The sequence below is a fragment of the Neomonachus schauinslandi genome, chromosome 6, assembly GCF_002201575.2.
Source record: "Neomonachus schauinslandi chromosome 6, ASM220157v2, whole genome shotgun sequence".
In the NCBI taxonomy this organism is placed as follows: domain Eukaryota; kingdom Metazoa; phylum Chordata; class Mammalia; order Carnivora; family Phocidae; genus Neomonachus; species Neomonachus schauinslandi.
The window spans coordinates 120,654,454-120,674,683 of NC_058408.1; the positions used below are offsets into that span (position 1 = coordinate 120,654,454).

A 20,230-nucleotide genomic window follows, 5' to 3' on the forward strand; every position below is an offset into this window, starting at 1 on the left:
TCTATGAATTTGGCTACTCTAGGTACTTCATATAAGTGGACACCTACAGTGTTTGTTTGTTTTTTTTATGTCTGGATTATTTCATTTAGCATAATGTTTCCAAGGTCCATCCATGTTGTAGCATGTATCAGTAGCTCATTCTTTTTAGAGGCTGAATAATATTCCATTGTATGGATATGACCACATTTTATTTATCTGTTTATCCATCTGTTGATATTTGGGTCATTTGTACCTTTTTGCTGTTGTGAGTAATGCTCCTGGGAACACTGATGTACAAATATATGTTTGAGTTCCTGTTTTCAATTCTTTAGGATATATATCCAGAAGTGGAATTGCTGGGATTATATGGCACATATGTTTAATAAATTGAGGAAGAAGAACCAGCATACTGTTTTTTCCAGAGTGGCTGAACCATTTATAATAAATTTTTAATTATACTACTTTTGGTTCTATTCTCTGTAGTTCCCCTCCCCCCCCCAACCAGTAAATGATTAGATATACGGCTGTAAGTATTCCAAGGTATTTAGTATTAGAAACAGAGATTTATAGCTTTTAAATTTTGTTTGGAGAAAGTGTTATTTTTATAAACAACATAACTAGATTAAAAATCTTTAAAGCATCTAATTAGGAAAATTACTTTTGCTTTAATCACTTGCCTGCAGGGAATAATGGACAAAGTATTTTAAGATCTATATAATTTTGTATTGTCATGAAAAGAGAAACTTGTTCCCTAATTCTGAAACCTTTTTTCCCTCCCTCCTCCTTCCCTTTCTTCCTTTCTTTTTTCTTTCTTTCAAGAAAACATGTAAATCTTGAGATCTTACATCGGGTCACCCAAATATGATAGAAGTGATGGGGCAATAATACTTGATGAGATTAAAACAGAAAATATGTGAAAAAATTTAATATCAGCTTGGCATTTGCCTCATCAGTTTTCAAAACTATGGAGGGTTGACCTTCTGAATACTGTAATAGAAATCTTTTTAAAATAAAGAAGATGTGGTATATATATACAATGGAATATTATGCAGCCATCAAAAGGAATGAGATCTTGCCATTTGCAACGACATGGATGGAACTGGAGGGTATTATGTTGAGTGAAATAAGTCAAACAGAGAAAGACATGTATCATATGATCTCACTGATATGAGGAATTCTTAATCTCAGGAAACAAACTGAGGGTTGCTGGAGTGGGGGGTGGGGTGGGAAGGATGGGGTGACTGGGTGATAGACACTGGGGAGGGTATGTGCTCTGGTAAGCGCTGTGAATTGTGCAAGACTGTTGAATCTCAGATCTGTACCTCTGAAACAAATAATGCAATATATGTTAAGAAAAAAAAAAAGAAGAAGATAGCAGGAGGGGAAGAATGAAGGGGGGGAAATCGGAGGGGGAGACAAACCATGAGAGACGATGGACTCTGAAAAACAAACAGGGTTCTAGAGGGGAGGGGGGTGGGAGGATGGGTTAGCCTGGTGGTGGGTATTGAGGAGGGCACATTCTGCATGGAGCACTGGGTGTTATGCAGAAACAATGAATCATGGAACACTTCATCTAAAACTAATGATGTAATGTATGGGGATTAACATAAGAATAAAAAAAAAATACCTAAGTGGTTTACAAGGTGATACACTTTTGTTAAAATCAACCAAATAAATTCTGATTTACACTTTTTGTATTAACATTCCTTAGGGATTATATTGTCAGGATGTTGTCTCAAGTGGACAGTTGACAGTCTTGATGAAACATGTATTAAGTGTCAGCAATTTTTGATCTTTAATATTTTAGAAATACAGGTAGTGCTTATTGATAGGAGTGGTAATCTATAATGTATATGCTATGATATAATGTGATATAATATGACATCTTTATATATAAAATCTTTCTATATATTTATATATATAAAATCTTTACTTATAGGGTTGATGTTATTAACTTGCCCTCTTCAGAAGAGTGTTTAAGTTTTTACAATTGTTGATAGATGTTCATTGAGCCAGCTGTTTTCTCTTATTTATCATAAGACTTCTACTATGAGGGGGCACCTGGGTGGCACAGTCGGTTAAACGTCTGATTCTAGATTTCAGCTCAGGTCATGATCTCAGGGTCATGAGATCCAGCCCTGCACTGGGCTGCACGCTCAGTGCGGAGTCAGCTTGAGATCCTCTCCCTCTGCCTCCCTCCCCCACCCCACTAATAGAGCTTGTGTGCTTTCTTCCTCTCTCTCTTTCCTTCAAATAAATAAAATAAATCTTAAAAAAAAAAAGACTTCTAGTAATGACATTGTTCCCCAAGATTGGGGAAACCATGAGGTATTGTTTTCTCTCTGAGAAGCTAATGGGTTCATTCAGATGGAGATAGGATTAATGCTATCCTCCTTTGTAGTTGGGGAGGAGAATGAGTGATAGCATGTCACTTGTAATGCATAATTCCCAAATGTATTTTGACTTCTACTTTCAGTACCCTTCTCCATCACGCTTTTTGCTTAGGTTTTTGAGAAGTAGCAGAGGGGCACTTGGCTGGCTTAGTCAGTAGAGCATGTGACTCTTGATCTCGGGGTTGTAAGTTTGAGCCTCATGTTGGGTGGTGTAGAGATTACTTAAAAATAAAATCTTGAAACAAATAAGAGAAGTAGCAGAATTTAAGCTTTTCTTATTCCTGACCTAAATCTTCAAATATTTTACAAGTAGTGAACTGACAACCTAACAATGGCAAAAAAGTAAAAGTTACCAATAGTACTGGATAATTAAAACTTGGCTATTTCCATGATAGAATTTATAGTCTGACTATTGTTATAGTTTATTTATCTGTGTGTGGTTCTCTCCAACTATATTGTCAACACCAGTGTTGTTTATATTTATAGTCTTAATTGCCTAGCTCCAATTATAGTGCTTTACACAGAGTAGGAACTCAGTAAATGTTTATAGAATTCAGTTCAGTAAACAGTCCCTTTTAAGACTACATTAACATTTTCAGAATATGAATGTACCATTCAATAAATTATCTGTCCTTGCATATTAATTGATTCCTTGGCATTTGTGTAAAGTAAGTAGTTTATGGTTTTCTAGTAGTTTTGTAACCTGTAACTCGCCTTTTTAAAAAATTTTTAATTCCAATATAGTTAACATACAGTGTTATATTAGTTTCAGGTTTACAGTATAGTGGTTCAACAATTCTGTTACTCAGTGTTCATCAAGATAAGTGTACTCTTAATTCCCTTTACCTATTTTACCCATCCCTTCACTCACCTCCCCTCTGGTAACCATCTGTTTGTTCTCTATAGTATAATTTTCCTTTTAACCCCTTATTTTAAAATACTATTTAGAAGGAAATAGAATTAGTTGAAGCCTTTCACGATATTTTAGGTGAATAGTCTTATTCCTTCCCATCCCCAGACGGTCTTATTGCAACTACTTTGTGCACCATCATGATTTACAAACCTGTGCCTTTATTTCCAGCCTCTCATCAAGACCCCAGACCCATTTATCAGTGAGATATCAATCATCCACTGCTGAAACTGTATCCTCTTGAGATCTTCCTTACCTCAGCAAATGTCTCTAATGAGGAACACTTAACATTATTTGTCCCTTTGCCCTGTTTAGAAACCACAGATACATCCAGATTACACCTTCCTTCATAATCCTCATTTAGTTTTTAAATCCTGTCTCTATATTCTACTTCTTAAAGCCCTTGTTTTTGCCACCTTCCTTTCTGCCCCCACCAGGACAGCTTTAATTCAGATCCTTACCACCTTTTATCTAGATGATTCTTCATCTCTTTCGCACTGGCCTCTGTGTTCATTATTGCTCTTTTTCCAGTTTATCCTCCAGGTAGTGGACCTATGACATTTCTCTCCCTAAAACCTATTAATGGTAATCCAGGCTAAAATCTGGGTGCCTCAGTTTGTCCACCTGCCCGGCCTCATTTACACCATGTCTTTTGTGTATTTGACACTCCAGTAGTATTGCACTACCTGTGGTTGACTCCCACCCACACTCAGACTTTTTTTACCCCTTATGCTTTTGCTTGTTATGTTCCATCTTTCTGAAATGATGTTCTTCCATAATCTCATTGGAAGTATTTCTTTTTCATCTTGAAAGACCCTACAGAGCTCATGGCTTCTCTATAAAACTTTCCATGAGATATAGCCCACCTACTCTGATAAACTTAATCATTTCTTCCTTTGTGCTATTTCTGAACCTTGCACCTCTTTTATTGTATGTATAATGCATTATTATAAACATTATTATTTTCATATCTCCTTTTAGGTTGAGAACGAAGATTTTGCTTTTATCTTCATGAAGTAGGGAATTTTCATCACAATTACCGCAGCGCCTGGCACACAATAGGAGCTCAATAAATATTAGTCAAGCTGAATTATTGAGTAAAAGAAAGTAGGGGTGCCTGGGTGGCTCAGTCGGTTAAGCGGCTGCCTTCAGCTCAGGTCATAATCCCAGGGTCCTGGGATCAAGCCCTGCATCGGGCTCCCTGCTCAGCGGGCAGCCTGCTTCTCCCTTTCCCACTCCCCCTACTTCTCCCTCTCCCACTCCTCATGCTTGTGTTCCTGCTCTCGCTGTCTCTCTCTCTGTCAAATAAATAAATAAAATCTTAAAAAAAAAAAAGCTGACGATTAGATAGCAAGTATATCTGGACAGTCTGGGTTATGCTACAGTAACAAAAATACCCCATATCTCTGCGGATGAAAATAGACATTTTATTTCTCACACGGAAGTCCCTAGTGGGTCTAGTAGTCCAAGATCCAGGCTGTTTACATTTGTGTTACTACATTCTCTACATTCTCAACATTTCTATTACCATGGGAAAGAGAGTCACACAGTTAGTTCATAAGTTAGACTTGAAGCAACACCTATCACTTCCATTCACAACCCAGTGGCCAACACTGGTGATATAGCTCTCTGTGCCTTTGCAAGGGGGCTGTGTAGGAGAGCATAAGGTTACTGGGTGAGTAGTAACTATCTCTGCCTTACTAAATAAAAAAGGTCCTTTTGTAAATACAACATTTTGAAAAGACTAAATAAATAGAAGGCACTGTTTTCATCTTTAGGGAAGTTATGATCTAGTTGGGAGGAGAGAAAAGGCTTATAATTTGAGAATTGTCCCTATCAAGAAATACAACTGGAATACTCTTCACCTCATGGCTTTGTTTTTAGAAATAGATAATGAGTTTGTTCAGACTGCACATCTTAAGAATTGTTCTAGGGCGTAGGCACTGCTGGTGCAGTTGGTGAAGCATGTGACTCTTGATCTTGGGGTCGTGAGTTCAATCCCTATGGTTGAGTGTGATTACTTAAATAAATAAATAAATCTTTTTTAAGAATTGTCCTAGAGTAAAAAACTGAAACTAAAGTGCTGAGAGGATGTAAAACAAGTGGGAAGAAGAGATCGCATATCAATTTTGAGGGACAATAGCTTCTTGGCCTTTTGACTAAGATCAAGTGACTTTTGAGGGACAAGGTTTATTTGGTATTGTTTTAGAATTGTCTAATAAAACTGCTTTTGTAGTAATTGTCTTTTTTTTAAAGTATTGTCTGGTATCACTCTAGTGATACATTTTTTTAATGTTAAGTTTTCAATTCTTTCTTCTTTCTTAACAGGGACATTTTTGAAGAAGATAATTATAGCCCCATCCCTATTGTTAATGAAGAAGAATATAAAGTAGTCATCAGTAAATTTCCCTTTCAAGATCCAGACCTTGAAAAGGTACAAGCTAGTTTTTAATTCAAGAATTTTCTTAAACATAAATTCATAATAGTTATTGCTACATAATATTGACCTGACATTGTAAGTGAGAGTGGCTTCTTTTGAGGCTTTTGTTGTTGTTGTTGTTGTGTTATTTGAGAAAATCAGTTATGTTTTGTTAACTTTTAAAGATTATGTTACTACTACTACTACAACTACTGCTGTTTTTGTGAAGTTAAGAAGGGACTTTCCTGGGGATACTATGATCAGTTGTCCCAAATGTTAGGTGAATTCCCAGGACGGGTATTAGTAACATTATGTGGATTCCAAATTAGTTAAAGTAACTGTTGAGTAGATTATAGGAATAAGAGTATATTCTCGGGAAAGAGAGGAGAATTTATTTGAAATTTTCATCTTGTAGAAGATCTTATTTTGTGTTTTCTTTTCTAGAAATATACTTCTGCAAAAAGTTTATCTTGGTTAAATAAGAGGTGTATGAAGGCAATTTGCCACTGTAGATTTTTTGTTTAAGTAGGAATGTGTATTTTTGTAGGCAAGATGTCTGAACAAAAGACATGATAGAGAAAGAAAATAGGCCAGCATGTAGAGTATTGTGGGAATACACATGATGCACATGTGTGGTCATACCTGCACACAAGCACACAATTGTACCTATCCAGTATCTCTGGGTAGAATCAGATCTCCTGGGAAAAGGGTATCATTTTTTCTGTTATTGTCACTTTTTTATTCTTTTTTTTTCTCTTTACTTTTCTTAATTATTTTCCAACTCTTTATAATTTAGCTCTTCTCTATGTTTTTATTTCTTCACAATGAAGAACAAAAGTGAATTTTGAGTGAATTGTGTGAACTGTGACTGTAAATTTTTATTTTTTTATATACATAAACTAGGCATATTATGTGTAATGTCACTAAATATAGGACCATGTAATAAAATGCATAGCTTTTAGATTATAGCTAAGACTGCCACTACATACACATAGTAGTTGTCTTCTAATACACACAAAAGACCAGAATATTCTACATGTCGTAGCTTGGTTTCATTTGTTTTAGTTACTGGTAGTAAGTTTGTTCAGGCTATAGCGTCTGTGTAAAGAACACTGGATTTGATCCAGGTTCACATGCCAGCTGCCTGTGGCTTATGATGGGCAGATGACTTACCCTATTTGGGCATTTATGCCACATCTGTCAAATGAGAAGGTTGAACTAAATAATCTCTAATGTCCTTTCTAATTACATTAATTTTATTCTAAATAGGTTTATAGTTAAAAGGAAGTTTGACTTTGCTTATAGGGTGCTTCCCAAATATGTAGTACCTCTTAGTATTAAGCTTGTTAGGAGTTGTATTCATTGGTTCATATATTATTAAAAAGAAGAACTAATGTTGAAGTAAAAGCTACATGGAAAATTTAAATGCGCAAACTTAAAGAGAAATCTCATTAAGTTATTTAGTATCATTTAGTATCATTGGATATACTCCATATTTTTCCTAATTTGAATATAATTTTCAATTAAAACTATTAGAAAAGATGTAAAACTCTCAAATAACTATATTTTCAGTGTAAATTATATGTGAACAAGTAGTAAGACTGGATATATATGCAAAGATCTGTCTTTTTGCAGATAACTGCTACTTTGATTAGAACCTTTTGGCTAAAACAAGAACATATTTATATTGTCTTTAATGTCATTAAAATAAATTCTTAAAGCTCAAATGTCTTTCGAATAATATTGGGTTCATTATTCCCTAGACCATAAATTGGAGGTGAGTTAGCACTTGCATTATTATCAGGTGATTTTAAAGAATAGCAACTTTTTGGTTGGTTTTTGTAGTACTTCTGATTGAGTCACTAAATTTGGAAAGGTTGGACCTACCAGTTCTGGAGAGACACTGCTGTATATGGATGTTTTCATTACCAGCCAGTTGTAAGTTTCTTTTGCTGGAATACCTAAGAATACCTTTGTTCATTCAGATATTTATCAGTCACCTGCTATATAGTAGACACTGTGCTATTTGGTGGTTTTTATTTTTCTGCTGTCAAGGAGCTTATAGTTATGTGAGGGATAAACAGGACATTACAATTCACAGAATTTGGCACTCCTTAAGATAGAGGAAGCAGCATGTAGAAAGGCTCTAATTCTGTAGTATAAAGTGCAAGGTTGATAAAGTACAAGAAATGAAGATCAAGAAATGAAGATGAAGTAGAAAGGGCCAGACTATAATAGCCCTTGTAAACAGTGTTAGAGAGTTCAGCCTTTATCCTGAGGACTACTGAGAAGTCACAACAGGGTTTTAAGCAGTAAAACCATAATCAGATTTGTGCTTTAGAAAGATCTCTCGGGGGTGCCCGAGTGGCTCAGTCAGTTAAGCATCCGACTCTTGATTTCATCTCAGGTCATGATCTCGGGGTCATGAGATCGAGCCCTGGGATGGGCTCTGGCTGAGCATGGAGACTGCTTAAGATTCTCTCTCAGCCCCCTCTGCCCCACTCATGCTCTCTTTCTCTCTAAAAAAAAGAAAGAAAGAAAAGGAAGGGAGGGAGGAAGGGAGGGAGGAAGCAAAGAAGGAAAGAAGGAAGAAAGGAAGGAAGGAAGGAGAGAGAGGGAAGACGGGAGGGAAGATGATAAATAGAGAGAGAGAGAGAGATAGATCGGGTCGATCTCCCTGACTAATGTGTGGAGAATGGATTGGAGACTAGTGGCTGGGAGACCAGCTAGGGGATTGTTGCAGTTATCTTGGTAAGAGAGATTGCTGACCTGAGTGGGAGTTACTGCCGTGGAATTTGATTTAAGAGATGTTTAGGAGGAGAGAACAACAGGAATTGGTCATTATTTGCATATGAGTGATGATGAGGATAGAGGGGTCAAGTATGATAGCCAAGTTTCAGCCTTAAAGATGGTAGCATTCACTAAGATAGGAAACACAGGAAGAGCAGATTTAGAAGGAAAGGATAATTTCACTGTTAGATCTACTGAGTATGTCCCAAATGTCACAGCCAAATGGAAGTGTCCAAGTGGTAGTTAGATATATGGATTTGGACTTCAGGAGAGTTAGCCTGGAGTTGTAGATTTGGGAGATAATAGTACTTGCAAGGTGACTGAAGTCATGAGATTAGATGAGATCATCCAAGGACAGTATGTGTGGTAAGAAGAGAAGACATGGGATAGAACCCTAAAGCATAGCAGTAATTTTAAGAGATGGCTAGAGGAAGAGATACAGAGAAGCTAGAGAAATAAGAGGAAAATCAGTTTGCGACATGGATGCCAAAGAAGGAGAGATCATTTAAGAAGCAGTAGGGAGCTAACTCTGTCAGATACTTTAGATAAATCAGCTAACAAGAGAGCTGGAGAAGTCCATTGGATTTAACCTCTACAAGGTCATTAGACACGGTGACTGAGGGTACTTGCACTGGTTTAACTAGGTTGCAACAAATGTGAAGATAGAAGTATAGATTAGAATTCATTAAGTATAAATAGGGGCTTTTGGTAAAAATCTTGGAGAGAATTTACCTTTTAGAGACTGAGAATTTGCTAATAGATGTTGGCTGATAAAAGCAGTTTAGCCAAGGGGCGCCTGGGTGGCTCAGTTGGTTCAGCGACTGCCTTCGGCTCAGGTCATGATCCTGGAGTCCCGGGATCGAGTCCCGCATCGGGCTCCCTGCTCGGCAGGGAGTCTGCTTCTCCCTCTGACCCTCCCCTCTCTCATGTGCTCTCTCTCTCTCTCATTCTGTCTTAAATAAATAAATAAAATCTTTAAAAAAAAAAAAAAAAAAGCCGTTTAGCCAAAAGGCACTTTACAGCACTGCTGTAAGGTACTGTAGGAGTGGGGCACCTGGGTGGCTCAGTCGTTAAGCGTCTGCCTTAGGCTCAGGTTATGATCCCAGGGTCCTGGGATCGAGCCCTACATCGGGCTCCCTGCTCCACGGGAAACCTGCTTCTCCCTCTCCCACTCCCCCTGCTTGTGTTCCCTCTCTCACTGTGTCTCTCTCTGTCAAATAAATAAAATCTTAAAAAAAAAAAAAAAAGGTACTGTAGGAGTTAATGGAATAAAATGGATATCTTGTTGAATTCGTGTCAAGCCTTCACCGAAGGGGAGTGAGGGGAATCTTTAGAATTAATGGATGATACTAAGCTAGGAAGATGGCCCATAACTTTCATGGCCAACCTAACTCTTGTATTATGAATGCAAGTCAACAGACAGCTAGGCATCTTTTGCAGGAATCTTATCATCAGAACATACAATGGCATTGATATATGCTTTCTCTGCTTCTTAGAAGTTTGATTATATGATTTAAGAGACAGGTCAATTGTCACTTTATTTTCTTCAGAAGTATTTTGGTTTGGGGCGCCTGGGTGGCTCAGTCGGTTAAGTGTCTGCGTTCAGCTCAGGTCATGATCCAGGTCCTGGGATCAAGTCCCACGTCGGGCTCCCTGCTTAGCGAGTCTGCTTCTCTCTCTTTCTCTCCCTCTGCCCTTCCGTCCCACTCGTTCTCTCTCTCTCTCAAATAAGTAAATAAAATCTTAGAAAAAAGAGAAATATTTTGGTTTTCTTTAAAATCCTAAGCATAACAGAGAAATATAATAGTAGACTTTGAGATGCTGTTATTTCCTATTCAAATGTATAAGCAATTTAATTTTTATATTTTTAGGTGATTAGAATATCTTTTTCTAAAATTTCAAAAGCAATATTAACTTTGTTTTTCTTTCTACAGCAATCTTTCCCAAAGAAATTTCCCATGTCTCAGTCAGTGCCTCATATTTACATTCAAGTTAAAGAATTTATTTATGCTAGCCTTAAATTTTCAGAGTCACTTCACCGGAGGTAAGTTTACTAACAAGAAATATATCTTTATCATAGCTATTTTTATGAAACATTAACACTTGGTTTTCAGGCCTTGATTCTTTAATGGATTATTATCTCATTGGAAAGGCTTACATATTTTAGCAACATTGAGGTTAAGTTGCTGTAAATTTGATGTTACATATTTTTTTTACTTTCTATAATGTACATCTTCACACTTACATAAAAATAGAGATTGGAAACTCCTGTGTTCAATAATAAACGTTTTGCCATATTTTCTTAATTATTTTTGCTTAAGTATTTTATTTTTTAAAAAGATTTTATTTATTTGAGAGAGAAAAAGAGAGAGAGAGAGCGCACACATACCCAAGGGGTGGCCGGGGGGGAATCTCAAGCAGACTCTGTATTCAGCATGGAGCCCCACATGGGGCCCATATCATGACCCTAAGATCATGACCTGAGCTGAAATCAAGAGTTGCACGTAACCGACTGAGCCATCCAGGCACCCCTTCGTTAAGTATTTGAAAAAGCAGATTCCAGAAATAATGACATATTACCCCTAGAAACAGTATGCGTTTCTCAAAAAATAAAGGCATTTCATTATTTAACCATCACACTTAACAAAATTAATACTATTCCATAATATCAATTCCCTAGTCCATATCACTATTTTCTTGATTGTCCCCAAGATGTCTTTTTACCATTGGTATGTTTGTTTGCTAAGAAGAGTTTGCTGCTGTTACTCTTTTTAGAATTTTTTTATTAAGTTTTTAATTTTAATTCCAGTATAGTTAATATACAGTGTTACATTAGTTTCAGGCTTTCAGTGTAGTGATTCAGCAGTTCTATACATTACTCAGTGCTCATTATAAGTGTACTCTTTAATCCCCTTCACCTATTTCACCCATCCCCCCTCTGATAACCATCAGTTTGTTCTCTTTTTTTCCTTTGCTTGTTTGTTTTATTTCTTAAATCCCATATATGAGTGAAATCATACGGTATTTGTCTGTCTTTGACTGACTTATTTCACTTAGCATTAAACTCTTTGGCTCCATCCATGTTGTTGCAAATGGCAAGATTTCATTCTTTTTTATTGCTGAATAATATTATATATATGTGTGTGTGTGTGTGTTTGTGTTTGTATATATATATAGCACTTCTTCTTTATCCATTTATCTATCAAGGACACTTGGGCTGCTGTAGTTGGTATATTTGAATCAGGGTCCAAATTCATACGATGGTTGTAAGAATTAAATGAGGTAATGCAGGTGTATAAAGCACTCAGTATAGTAGTGCTTGGCCTATGGTAAGTACATAGTTACTTCAGAGAGGATGGGATACTACAATATTAGATGTGAGACTGGAGCTTGGAGTGTTTATATTTTATTTTGTAAGCATCAGGGAATTGTTGAAGAGTTTTTAAGTAAGGGATGACATTATTAGAGTTACATTCTAGAAAGTTAACTCTGACCTCCATGTAGATGATGGATTGGAGGGGGATAGAAAAAAATAGTCATGTTGAACTGGTGAAGACAGTGGTTCAAGAAGGGAGATGAAGAAAGACTGAAATAGGATCAGTGGTGATGAAGAGGAAGGAACATAAACAAGAAGGATTTAAGAGCCTGATATTACCCTGTACTTGTGAATAATTAGAAGATGAAGTTAAGGGAAGTTAACAATTTGCCCTACCTTTGGGTGGACTTGAATTTGTTTATATACTCTCAAATAGATTCCGGTTATAGTTAGTCATCTTTGAAAACAGTGATGCATGCATTCATCTGTTCTAAACATATGCATGTGAAAGGGAGAAACAAGAAGTATCTTTTTAACAGTCATCCTACAACTTGGCCTAAATGTTATATTTGAGAGTTATTTTTGAAGCTGCAGTCTTGACTCTATAATATTGGTTTCCCTCATCTTTTACTTTAAATGTAGATTACTTTAACATTTTTAAAATTGGTAGTGTATACAATTTGCATGTCCTAACACGTACTTTTTATTACCTAATCTAAATGTTGATTATTGAAAAATAGGACTGATACCTAATTAAGATATTGTTAAACTGTAGAAAGTATAGAAACCTAGCAGTTTGGAATTAACTTTTGTTTTATTTACAGAGAAGAGACATTGGGTATCCAATTGTTATCTGATATTTTTATTGCATTTATAACACCAAAGATGAAAGTCATTAGTCATAATATTAAGTATAATTTCCCTAAAGCCTCCCTAATGTCTTACTAGAACTAGAATTGGCACCTCAGTTCTGACTTGGTATGTGAACTCCTAGCCTTCTAGGAAGTCAGTGTTGTGGACTAATACTACAGCAGAAAAGACTGTCAGTTTTTTTCCTCTGTCTTTGACACAAATATTTGTCACTTTTGTTAGTTCAGTATCTAGTCATTCTAATGAACTGTCTATGATCATAAGTTATTCATTCAACAAGGCTTTTTATGTTTATGTTTTTTAAAATTATGCTTTACTAAATACATTGGCTATTTTCATTTTGTTAATAAGAGAATTGACAGTTCAGACTACAGAGACAGCACAACATAGTTAACTTAAAAATAGGTAAATCTAAATTTATTCTAGATCATCAAGTTTCTGACATACATTTTTATTTTAAAAATTTGTATCTGGGGTACCTGGGTGGCTCAGTTGGTTAAGCGACTGCCTTCGGCTCAGGTCATGATCCTGGAGTCCCGGGATCGAGTCCCACATCGGGCTCCCTGCTCAGCGGGGAGTCTGCTTCTCCCTCTGACCCTCCCCCTCTCATGCTCTCGTCTCCCATTCTCTCTCTCAGATAAATAAATAAAACCTTTAAAAAAAAATTAAAAAAATAAAAATTTGTATCTGTGAGCTGAAATTGAGCTATTAGAGTTCCTTTGTTTTTTTTATTTGTCCTTAAAAAGTTATGGAAAAAAAATCACTTTCTGGATTTAAAGCTCTTGTATTATGTTTAAACATATTTGGAGTTTGATTTTTAGAACCAGAAGATGCTTCAGAGCTTTTTAGTACAAATGTTTGGGTTTCTTTTTATATATGAATAAAAGTAGGGCTGGAGAATGAAATGACTTCATGAAGAGACTTCAAAGTCTCAACTATTTGGTCACAGAGGAAGCATCTGGATCTAATATGATCTATAAGAAATTTTCATTTTGCATAAGAGACTAAGCTATAAAATATTTTAAGAGGTTTATTATAATTAAGATTTAATTACGAAATGTTTTTTAAAATGTAGGAAGAGTACAGGTTATATATAGGCTCAAAGGACAAGGAGTTAAGGAAGAAAATTGCTCAGTTGGGATAAAAACCTGATGGGGAAATACTAGTCATTGTCAGGTAAATCTTGTTAGCACAAATAGGACATAGGTGCTGATAGTTTTCTTTATCTGCTTTTACTTATGCAAGAAAAAAGTATGCATTGACTCAGCATTCAAGGAAATTCAGGGAAATTAAACAGAAGGCATTATCTGTACTGGATAAGTTTTCATCTGAGAAGTGTGCTATTCAGGGTGTCTTTAAGCATAATTTGAGTGTGTCAGAAAAGAAACCATAGGAGTAGGCAACCACCTCTCTTTTTAACAGGGTGAGTACACTGATTGTTCCAGGAGACTGTTGATAGATTAGAGTTTTCTGTCTCAGATTTTGATGTCAAGTAACCCTAAAACCCTACTGGTATGTCTGGTAAATCTTGATTTTAGTTGTAAAGAATCAGAGAAATATTCTTTTAGGTATGTCAGAGTTAGGGTTAGCAGATGCTGAAAAAAGTGCCTGCATTAAAATGGACAGCATTGGAGTAGTAGTGAGAAGTACCTGTGTTTTGTCAAATCTTGCTCTATTTGCAATTAAAAAATAAATATAAACTAGTAAATATCCGTGCTTCATAGATTATTAAGAATAATGTTTTTTTTAAATTTTTTATTGTTATGTTAATCACCATACAGTACATTAGTTTTTGATGTAGAGGAGTAATGTTTTTAATAAAGGAGAAAGGATGCTAAAATTTTAGTCTCTGTAGCAGCTGGAGTAATTCCACCCCGAGCCCCTAGGTACTTTGGCAATGTCTTTGGGTTGTTACAACTTAGGGGGAAGGGTGCTACTTGCATCTAGTGGGTAGGGGCCAGGAACACTGCTAAACATCCTTCAAAGCACAGGAGAGCCTCACAACAAAGAGTTATCTTGCCTGAAATGTTAATAGTGCTAAGACTGAGAAAACTTAGTCTAAGGACAGCTTAATCGTTTTGTAATGAAGCTATATATATTAATATATATATGAAGAAGTTGTTTACTTCAATTGAAGTCCTCGTGGTTAGGAGAAGATAAAAAGTTTGTTAGTGCTAGCCTAGCAATCTTTAGGATGTTAAGAAATATCAGAGTTTTCTTTGCACCAAATTAAAACTAGTATAAGGTAATTATGTTTGTTTCTTTGAATCTTTTAAAAAAATCTCAGTGGACATGGATAATTTAGTTATATTAAAGTTAAATCTAGTAATTAATCATATCTAGAAAGAGCTCACATTAATTTGCATTTAAAAAGAATTTTAGCTATAGTTGTATTTGAAGTGTCTTTGGAAGTGTCCCATAGTGGAGTCATAATTTAAGAATAATTTTATTTCCTTATACTAAGTACCCCATGGTTTTACTCTAATGGTGAATGGAATACATTTAAATTATGCCATAAATGAACATTCTACTTTGTTGAAAATGTCGCTTTTGTGACAGAATTGTATTTAGGGATTTAATAAATCTGGGTAATTTATTTAAAGATATAAAAGAATGAGGTGGGGCAAATTATTTTAGTAAACTGTGTTAAATCATTTAGGAAGCTAACTGTACCTTTGTGGAAAGCGAAATAATAATCAACCTTTATTTTTAGCTCAACAGAAATAGATGATATGCTTAGAAAATCTACAAATCTGCTGCTGACCAGAACTTTGAGTAGCTGTTTACTGAACCTTATTAGAAAACCTCATATAGGTTTGACAGAGGTAGGTTAAAAAAATACTTAATAGCTAAATCTTTCATTATATGAAAAAAACTGTATGAATTAAGTTATTGCTAAACATCATCCTGTAAAACTAGCTTTCTATTTTATTTTTTTAATTTATTTTTATTTTTTAAAAGATTTTATTTATTTGAGAGAGAGAGAGTGAGAGAGAGAGTGCACGAGAGGGGGTAGGGTCAGAGGGAGAGCCACTCCCCACCGAGCAGGGAGCTCGATGTGGGACTTGATCCCAGGACTCCAGGATCATGACCTGAGCTGAAGGCAGTCGCTTAACCAACTGAGCCACCCAGGCACCCCGTAATTTATTTTATTTTTAAAGATTTATTTATTTATTTTAGAGAGAGAGAGGGTGCAGGCTTGTGGGGGGGAGGGGCCGAAGTAGAGGAAGAGGGAGAGAGAATCTCCAGCAGACTCCCTGCTGAACATAGAGCTCCACCCGGGGGCTTGATCTCACAACCCTGAGATCATGACCTGAGCCGAAATCAAGAGTCAGATTCTTAACCAACTGAGCCACCCAGGTGCCCCATCTGTTTTAAATTTATTAGTAGAAGTGGATTTGTTTTGTCAGGGTAAATTCAAGCCATGTGAGGGGCAAGGGTTTACATGGAGAGTCGTCGGTAGTTGAAGATGTTAGAGCATATATGTAGATTTATGATTGCCAGATTTTATATGAAAAGTGAAAATACTCATTTTTTACTTGGTAAATGTATAAAATTTGGAAAAGTACTTTTAAGAGTTATTCTAAGTTAATTGGCAGTTAGATTCTTGATTTTTCTTTTAAAGGACAGCATTCATAGTATTTGCAGCAGGCTTTTGAAATCAGATAATCCCTTGTATCCTATAAAGCTATAATTATGCAGAAATGGTACAGTTGCTGAAAGTAATAATTCATTTTCGAAAACGAAATGATTTTGTGTACACGTAACCTGCATTTTAACAGATATATTTTGTATTTTCTAGCTAGTGCAGATCATCATAAACACAACACACTTGGAACAAGCTTGCAAATACCTTGAGGACTTTATAACTAACATTACAAACATTTCTCAAGAGACTGTTCATACCACAAGACTTTATGGACTTTCTACTTTTAAGGTATGTAAAAATCTGACCAAAAAGTTTTATTTCCATTACTGTAAGCAAACTTTTAAAAATTAAAGACAACTTTTATCATACATTTGATTCCATTGTATTCTGAGCAGCTGAAAATTAGAGATAATCATTGTCAACAAGCAGATAAATGTCAGCTTCCTTTTGGCATTTTAAACATCTTCACGAAAATGGAGAAAAATATATTGATTTTCTACAGCGATATTACACTTTGTTCATGTTTTGAAGACTTACAGTATTGCTAAGTCAACCTAACTGGATTTCCATTAATGTCTCACAGTTCCATAATTAATTTTATATGTAATGTGTATACATGTGTGTGTTTGAAAATTAAAAATGTAAGATGAAATAGATAAGACTAGCTTTATATCCTTTATTAACTCTGATCTGAAGAAAAATAAATATTACCTTATTGTATGTTACTGAAGTCCTACTTTATTCTGAATGGAAAGATTTCTGTTTACATAATACTGTGTGATATCCCAAAAGATTAATTAATGGTTGTTTTAAGGAGAATGGAAGATTAAATAATTTCATTAATTTGTTTTATAAACTATTTTATAATTTTATTGATTTGGGATCATGTAGATGAGACCCTTGCATAGTCTAGTAATATAAATCCCTTTTCATTGAGTAGTTTATTAAATTAATATAAACCACTTACTGATCTCTTATCTTTAAAATAGGCTGGCTAGTTTAATTTTTTTTAAAGATTTTATTTATTTGATAGAGAAAGCCTGAGCAGAGGGGAGGGGCAGAGGAGAAGCAGGCTTCCCAACGAGCAGGGAACCTGAGCAGGGAGCCGAATGTGGGGCTCAGTCCCAGGACCCTGAGATCATGACCTGAGCTGAAGGCAGATGCTTAATCGACTGAGCCACCCAGGTGCCCCTAGGCTGGCTAGTTTAACCTCATAGCCCTTTCTAAGTTTTTTATTAAAGAGTTACCATGTTTTTACTCTTGATATACTATAAATTACCAACCTTGTCTCCTATAATTATAGTACAATCATTTACATTTAAAAAATTAAGTATACTTTTATTTAGAAATAACTAATGTTAACAGTAACCACACTTCGAAAGTGTGAAGTTCAGAAATGACTCTTAGCCCCTAAAATTATCTGGCTGGTCCCCAAATCTTGTGTTTTTTTTGGTGATTCTTGAGCTCATATAGTCATCCTAATACATAAGGCACAAATGCAGATGATATCTGAGTGAGCAGATAAAGTTTGTTATTAAAACTGAGACAGAAACTTGACAAAGCAGGCATTCGTTTATTCAGATAGTATAGTAATTAAGGGCAGTATACTCTGGAGTTAGACTACTGTGTGACTTTGGGCACATTCTTCAACTGTAATGTTTCCCAGGTTTTTCTATAAAATTTGAGTAGTAATGTATAACCTACATCATACAATTATTATGAAGTTTAAAGGGGATACTTAGCATAGTTGTTGTACATCATCTATGCTCTGAGCGCTCTGTTAGGTGCTGAGAATATAAAAATATATATCCCTGCCCTCGAGAAGCTCATAGGAGAGAAAACTGTAAAAAGACACTTGACAATATGGTGTGATAAGTACTATAACATGGGAGGAAAGTCCACAAGTTTTTGTACACTTTTCTAATCCAATGACAAATTCTTTTCTTTCATATTAGATTTTACACAATCTTTCTTCTTTTTCATTATTTTCTGTCCATAATTATGTCCATGTGTTACTCATATACTGTCAAGAAGAGATTTACTAAAGACTGGAGTTGTAAGCATATTTAACTGTTAACATTAAATTTAACAAACTTACTCTGTACTCTCATTAAAACATGAATTGCCTTGACATCTGGTATATCTAGGGATTTTCAAGCAAATTTTTTTTTTCATTTATAAGTCAAAGAACCAAGTACACTGGAACATGATGTTTTTAGATTAAGGGATCTTGGAATTATACTTTCCCAAATCTGCCTGTTTGGAGGGAATGTTTAGTAATGTTAGCTCTGGTTCATCATTCCAGTGGTCCCTTAAGTTATAGATATTTAGTTGAAACTACAGTTGCTATAGAATACCCCTTGGGTTTTCTTGGAAATCAGGAAATCAGGTGCAGCCTGTACAAATAGAGCATCCTTGTTTTTTGTTGTTTGTTTTGTTTTCACACAGAACTCAGGAAACCCTTTCTGAAAGTTTTATGATACAAGAACAAGAACTGCTCATTTCTACCTTTTGTCTGTTTCAAGAGGAGTTTGTCTTAAACTGTGATACAAGGAAGCAATTCAACAGTGAGAATTATTAAATCAATATTGAAGTGAATTATTGAGTGAGATTGGGGGGAATTTCCATTCCTAGGGAATAGTCAGTCTATTACCTCTTTCGCAGAGCTGATTAAAGTACAGTCTTGATTACCGACTTTAGCATGGATTGCTTATTTAACCTCCTAGCCTAATTCTTTTCAGTCCAGTGACCCAAGCAAACATATTCCTATTTAGTTGCCCAATGATTATGGAAATAAGCATTTAACAGTTCTTTTAACCACACCTCCATTTGTTTCCCCTCCAAGAGCACAGATGCACACACAAAGTGCTTGATTTTTACCACATTTGCTTACTTTATGAAATATCATATAAACTCTCTTGTTAGCAGGCCTTTCATTTTGCTAAATCTGTGAGTGATACAAAAGAGGTTAAGTAACTAGTTCTACCCTCAAGCAGTACCTCAGCTTTTTGAAATTAACCTGGAACCACACTGAGAGCTGCTTTAAGACTTCTGACTGAAAAGATTTGCATCAGAATGGAGGGGAAAAATGGGAATACCATTACCTTTTTAATCTATAAAGTAGAGAAATGGCCTAGTTCTTTTTCTTTGGCATCAGAGCTCTTTAACTTTGCTCCAGGGAGTTTTTCCAACCTGCCACTCTAAAGAGGCCTGGCAGTGATTCCAACTGTAAGTGCCTAGATGGAATATGCTTCTGATTCTTTTTCTAATTTGCCTTTTTAAAGTCTGTTGATGACTGTGTAGCAAAGTTTTTTTTAGAATTATGGTTAAAGTGACAGTGGTAAGTGGTTTTTGATCAAGAGCTTGAAATTCTCATCCTATAGAGCAAGGACATGGGACATGGACTTTTACAAAATCTAAATTAAGTGTAACATGTATATATAAGCATGCACAATTTATAAATGCAAAAATTATAAATCTGTACAGCTCAATTAATTATTAAGAGGTAAATACAGACTTTTAGTTTCCATTCTGGTATGCAAAGAGCTTGGAAGTTGTCACTCTGTCCTGACAAATAAAAAACTGAGAAAACTGAAAAAATTAACAGCCTTTCTTTGATCTATCAGAGAAGTGAGATCACAGGGCAAACTGCTCGCCCCCAAACTGGAGAGAGACAGACTGAAAAATACAGAGAACCACAACTTAATGGACAGAAACTTCTGCAGGAATCAGTATTGGAAAACCTGAACTGTAGTTGACAAATTGCTGGAGGCTCAGTGTGGACAAGTTAGGGAGTTAAAACTCAAGGGGGACCCAATCTAGGTGGGGCTCACACTTTTGTGAGTTGTCCGTCCTGGAGCTCTACCAGCTTCTTCCAGTGAAGACTGAAGAATAATCTTCTTGT

At 35.6% G+C, this 20,230-nt stretch overlaps 1 protein-coding gene across 4 annotated transcripts in view; it reads left to right on the top strand.

The window, feature by feature from the left end:
• EXOC6 (exocyst complex component 6) overlaps positions 1-20,230 on the top strand; it is a 228,803-nt gene that overhangs the window by 105,931 nt on the left and 102,642 nt on the right. For all 4 annotated transcript variants that reach the window (XM_044916552.1, XM_021700179.2, XM_044916550.1 and 1 more), the window contains 4 exons: positions 5,611-5,716; positions 10,426-10,535; positions 15,391-15,502; positions 16,480-16,614. In XM_044916552.1, coding sequence (XP_044772487.1) covers positions 5,611-5,716; positions 10,426-10,535; positions 15,391-15,502; positions 16,480-16,614 — 463 coding nt within the window. The remainder of the gene's footprint in view (positions 1-5,610; positions 5,717-10,425; positions 10,536-15,390; positions 15,503-16,479; positions 16,615-20,230) is intronic.